Source organism: Zingiber officinale, chromosome 6B, assembly GCF_018446385.1.
Source record: "Zingiber officinale cultivar Zhangliang chromosome 6B, Zo_v1.1, whole genome shotgun sequence".
In the NCBI taxonomy this organism is placed as follows: Eukaryota; Viridiplantae; Streptophyta; class Magnoliopsida; order Zingiberales; family Zingiberaceae; genus Zingiber; species Zingiber officinale.
Genome location: NC_055996.1, coordinates 64,641,022 through 64,645,903, shown reverse-complemented (window position 1 = coordinate 64,645,903; position 4,882 = coordinate 64,641,022). Strand labels below are relative to the sequence as shown.

General features: G+C 34.9%; 1 protein-coding gene across 1 annotated transcript; it reads right to left on the bottom strand.

Annotated features, from left to right (window-relative positions):
• Nucleotides 1-3,328: 3,328 nt before the first annotated feature.
• On the bottom strand, nt 3,329-4,470 carry LOC121990239 (calpain-type cysteine protease DEK1-like). Its single transcript, XM_042544413.1, has 3 exons — nt 4,186-4,470; nt 3,814-4,007; nt 3,329-3,650 (listed from the first exon to the last, which is right to left on the bottom strand). Exons 1-3 carry the CDS (start codon nt 4,403-4,405, stop codon nt 3,618-3,620), a joined length of 447 nt encoding a protein of 148 aa, XP_042400347.1. The 5' UTR covers nt 4,406-4,470; the 3' UTR covers nt 3,329-3,617.
• Between the last annotated feature and the right edge of the window lie 412 nt (nt 4,471-4,882).

Genomic DNA, 4,882 nt, shown 5'->3' with positions numbered 1-4,882 from the left:
GTTCTTTTTTGTTAACCTAGAATTATTTAAGGAAATTAAATATTAGCTTTCCTTAAAAGGATTTGTCTAGGCAGTGGTGGTTGCTCCCATATCCAAGAAGGTCATGTGCCTCGCCATGCAGTCCTGGAAGCCAATTTTGAAAATTAATATTTAATGGAATTAATAACATAGGTGGATTTGAATCAATAGTGTTAAGTTCCGCTTGCGATTCAAATCTAAACCATTAAGAGCAGATAAGTTAAATTTGGAATCAATGATGTTAAGTTCCGTCTGCGATTCCTAATTTAATTTCTAAAGAACACAATAAGTTATTTAAGAAAAGATTCTACACTTGTACAAAAAAATTTTGTACAGTGAAACCGGTATGTTTTCCTAGGACTAACTAACAGCTACGAAAGCTCACCGACAAGTTCTATTTTTATGTTTCCTTTTTCCTTATTGTCTGTTCTTGTTTGCTAAGTAATTCCTGTATTTCTTTTGTAACATTCATTTCGAATTGCTAGTGGATTACCTATCGAAAACACTCTTACGTGCGGACCTTGGAATAGGAGTCGACACAGGCTCTGAACCAAGTAAAAACTACTTGTGTCATTCTTTCTGTTTTCAATTTTTCCGCTGCGTACTCTAGACGATAATTTTTTTTAATCGCTATTCACCCCCCCCCTAGAGAAACTCTTCGATCCAACAGAAGGTGCCTCTAGCAGTATTTCCAACCTTCTTTTTGCTCTTCTACTGCTCCAATCGCCTGGGTGATCGCGGCTATCCGGGATAGAGCTCACCCGAACCTATTTCCCGGTCTTCTCTTAGAGCAGGCTTTTGCTCCAGTTTCTCATCCCTCGGAACGTCGCGCACGTCCTTCTCGTCCACCGGTGTACTCTTTCGCAACACCTCATCCCTCGGATGCACCGAGTCCGTCAGCTCCCTTCCCGTGTCATCCTTCTCACTAGTTGTGTCTTCTGCTCAACTTCATGTGTTCCTAAGCTCCTGCACACTTAGACACAAGGATCAAACACAACAAGACCTAACTCAACTTGGTTGATCACATCAAAACTACCACGGGACCCAAGATATCATACTCCGATGTAACATGATGAGTCGCTCCAGAATCCGAATGACATCCTGGGGTTTCAGGAACTAATGACGTTGCATTAGGAGGGATGCAGAGTGAGAATGCTCCAAAATGAGATGATTGAGTACTAGATTATCAAAATGAGGGAGGGGTGATTTGATGATACAGGTCCTCCTCGAAAATCTAAATAATATCTTTTATAATAATTTTGAGCATAATGACCATAGTTGAAGCAAATCTGATAGCATCCTTGACCTCGACCTCGACCTCGAGCTTGGCCTCGACCTCGGCCTCTGAAATCTCCAATCTGATTTTGATGACCATGTTGGGGAGAAGACTGATTACGTTGATCAGGTTGTGGAGCTTTACTAATCATATGTATCGATAAAGATAGAGAATCTGACATCTTTCAGATTGTATTTGTAGAAGTTTTTCATGAGAGGATAGCATACCATAAAGAGTTTCGAGTTATACTTGATCTATGCAAGTCATCATACTAGGAACAAAGCTATCATATTGAGGATCAAAATATGCAAGAACATGCATTAATAGTTCTGGATTAGAGATCAGATGTCCAATTGCAGTTAGATTGTTAGCAATAGTCTTGACTGATTGCATATAGTCGTTAATTGAGACATCTCTTCATTGCATAGACTGTAATTGTAGACAAAGTTGGAGAACCTGTGCTTGAGAGTGGGATACAAAAGAATGATCAAGAGCTTCTCAAACCTGACAAAAGGTGTTGAGACCAACAAGCATGAGAAGTATAGGCTCCATAATTGATGAGATTAACTAAAATAATACTAATTGATCTTTCTTAAACCAAATAGCATAGTATGAATCATCTTTTTGAGGTGGAGATGAAGTATCATTAACATAACCAAGTAAGTCTTGAACACAAAGTAAAGGAAGAAATTATAATTTTTAAAATAAATATTTATTATAATTAAACTTAATGAAAAAAAGAATGAATCATAGGAAAGAGAAAGATGTATTTTATAAAGCTACAAGGATCTCAGTAAAATTACAAGAAGATATTGTTTTTACTTTTTTTTTTTCACTTTATTTTTTGTTTTTGTATTTGTGCTTTGATTTTTCTTCGTTTTTTTTCCGCTTTTCTTTTGTTTTTTTGCTGCTTTGTTTTTTCTTCGTTTTTTTTTCCGCTTGTTTTTTCCTTAACAGAACGAACAGAAAAGAAAAAACCAAAAGAAGAAAAAAAAATAAACAAAGATAAAAAAAAAAAAACCAACTAATAATAACTTTATCTTACTATAATTAATATTATCAAAATTTCTACCAGAATTATTGACGAAAGAAAAAGAAAAATTATTACTATCGAAATTGTCATGATAATATCAAAGTTAGATGTAAAAATCTTTTAGTTACTGTAATAAAAATTTAAAAGAAAGTGAATATGACTCATATTAAAATTAACAGATGAAGAAAAAAATATAATAAAAAATAATTTTTTTATTTATATTTACTAAAGTCGATAAGATTATTAATAAGTACTGATATATTTAATAAATAAATATAATTAATTTATAAATTTTAAAATCACACAATAAACTTACGGAATGTCATACAATCTATCCTCTTTCCTTCAATAGAGACACAACACTAATTTGTTAAAAAAATCCTTTTCCATTTGTTGATCACTAATATTTTTTTAAAAAAAAAACAACAACCCATAATGTTTAGAATATGTGGTGTAGAAGTGGGAGGCCAAGTTCAGATCGACAATCTAACTCCATTATTTTTCCGTCAGTCAAAAGATGTGAACTTTATATTTCTGAATAACAAAGGAACAAGAAAACATGTATAAAAATATATGTCTTCGATTAGGGTGTAATTGAGTCGAGTCGAGTCGAACTCTTGGATATTTGAGTTTGACTTATTTATAATCGAGCCGAGCTCGAGCTTTATTTAACGAATATATTCGTGGCTCACGAACTTATTCGAGTTTTTATCGAACCTAAACGAGCTTAATAAATATAAATTATAAATTTAAATATTTATTAAAAATTAAATTATATATTTTTTAAAAAATTATAATATTCTTATTAACATTTATAATTTTATTCTAATAAATAAATTTAATATATTTATCTATATTTTTCATAAATAGAGTGTAAAATCTATAAATTCGATATCAAAATTATTATTTTTTATTTAAAAGTTAATTCATGAGCTTAACGAACATGTTTACGAGCTAACGATCCGAATAATGTGAAGCTTAAGTTTGATTTGTTTATCTTAACGAACCTCATTAAACGAGCTCAAACGAACTTTTATCGAATCGAGTTTCGAATAGCTCACGAACGACTTAACTTATTTACACCCCTATCCCTTGTCCAACTGGTAGGCATCCATTATTTGGCACTTAGAATCCCCATCTTCACTGTCAGACCTTCCAAAAGCATCCAAATCTACCGGTGGCCTAAGCCAGCCCAAACACCGGTTCCTTCCTCCCGTATGCAATTAGTCCCATGGAGTGGTATGACATCCATCATAACGTCCATCAACATAGGAGGTAGCCTCACCGAACTCAGCATCTAAAATAACTGTCACAATATGCCACCTGTATAAAATTATAAGTTTGCATCATGACCATGTATTTGACTGTATGCTAATACAAATAACCAAAAACTAAAATTACAACAAGTATCGAAGGTTATTTTATCATAATATTAAATTTGAGATTCCAAAAAAATGACTGTGTTGCTTTATTAGGTAGTCTATACCTTCCATGCATATGTGAAGCAGGTAGAATTTTTTCGTGTTGATTCTGAGATGAATTGGTGAGGATGTTGGGGATGAACGTATTCATCTTTTGCTATCGTGATACAGGCAAAACCTATACTCCATTCGCTAGCAATGGTTGTCAACCTATCACCCTTGCTAACCAATCTGAGACCAACTTGTCCAGCCTCAATACCTTGCTCAGAACAGCAACAAGAATTTCCCAAGAGTAAGTCAAAATGGTTGGCAAAAAATCCAAAATATGATTCATATGACAATACCCTTTATATGCTTTGTAAGACATTTGCTAGTTATGTGCAGAAAATTTTACATCAGAAGTAAAAGCTGAAAAATAGAAAAAGCCATAGACTCACGACAATATGTTAGGCCATTTTTGGTTCCACAAAGGAATAAATCTGCAGCAACTTCTTCATTTCTGAGACGATCTCTCAGCTTCATGACAATAGCTTGCGGAAGAACAAAGTTTCCAGCTCTGTCCCGCATAACTGAAGGATCTCCAATTAAAAGAGCACCTGAACTGGCAGATCTCTGAGGCGCTGAATAAGTGCTAGCTAATGCATTTCGTGTCTGCATACCAACAAATTAAATGAAGACATGTAGCATTTTTAGATTTGAAAAGTTCATATTGTTAGCCCAATATGAAGGCATCCCATCACCTAGCAGGTCTTATCCTCTCCTGGAACAACACGTAGAGTTGGCCAACTCAGGACGAACGAGCATCCTCCACCCAGAGGAACACGACAAAAGATCCCATATGGCCGATATCGAATGGACGGCAAGCCGCAACATCATCAACAGCCTCCGAGAGATGGAGCTTATCTGCCAAGTTAAAGAAACAGACTTTAGACGAAGGAGCCATCATGAAGGACAAAGCACTTACTGGAAAGATGTCTTACCAGCTGTCACAAAAGCTCGATTGGACCTCTGGGAAACCTTTATTCGGCTCCAAACAATAATCCAAGGGATAAAAGACAACCCACCATAAAAGCAGGAGCGATGGTGAGCCCAATTTCCTTTAATAAAGGCAACTTTTCCCCTGATTCGATGGAT

What these genes read in the sequence shown, in the direction of transcription:
- LOC121990239 (XM_042544413.1), bottom strand. Translation starts at nt 4,405, where the DNA reads ATGCAGACACGAAATGCATTAGCTAGCACTTATTCAGCGCCTCAGAGA. An exon ending in AAATGGCCTAACATATTGTC is followed by an intron (nt 4,008 to 4,185) that starts GTGAGTCTATGG and finishes GTTCTGAGCAAG; the next exon opens with GTATTGAGGCTGGACAAGTT. An exon ending in GCTTCACATATGCATGGAAG is followed by an intron (nt 3,651 to 3,813) that starts GTATAGACTACC and finishes AATTTTATACAG; the next exon opens with GTGGCATATTGTGACAGTTA.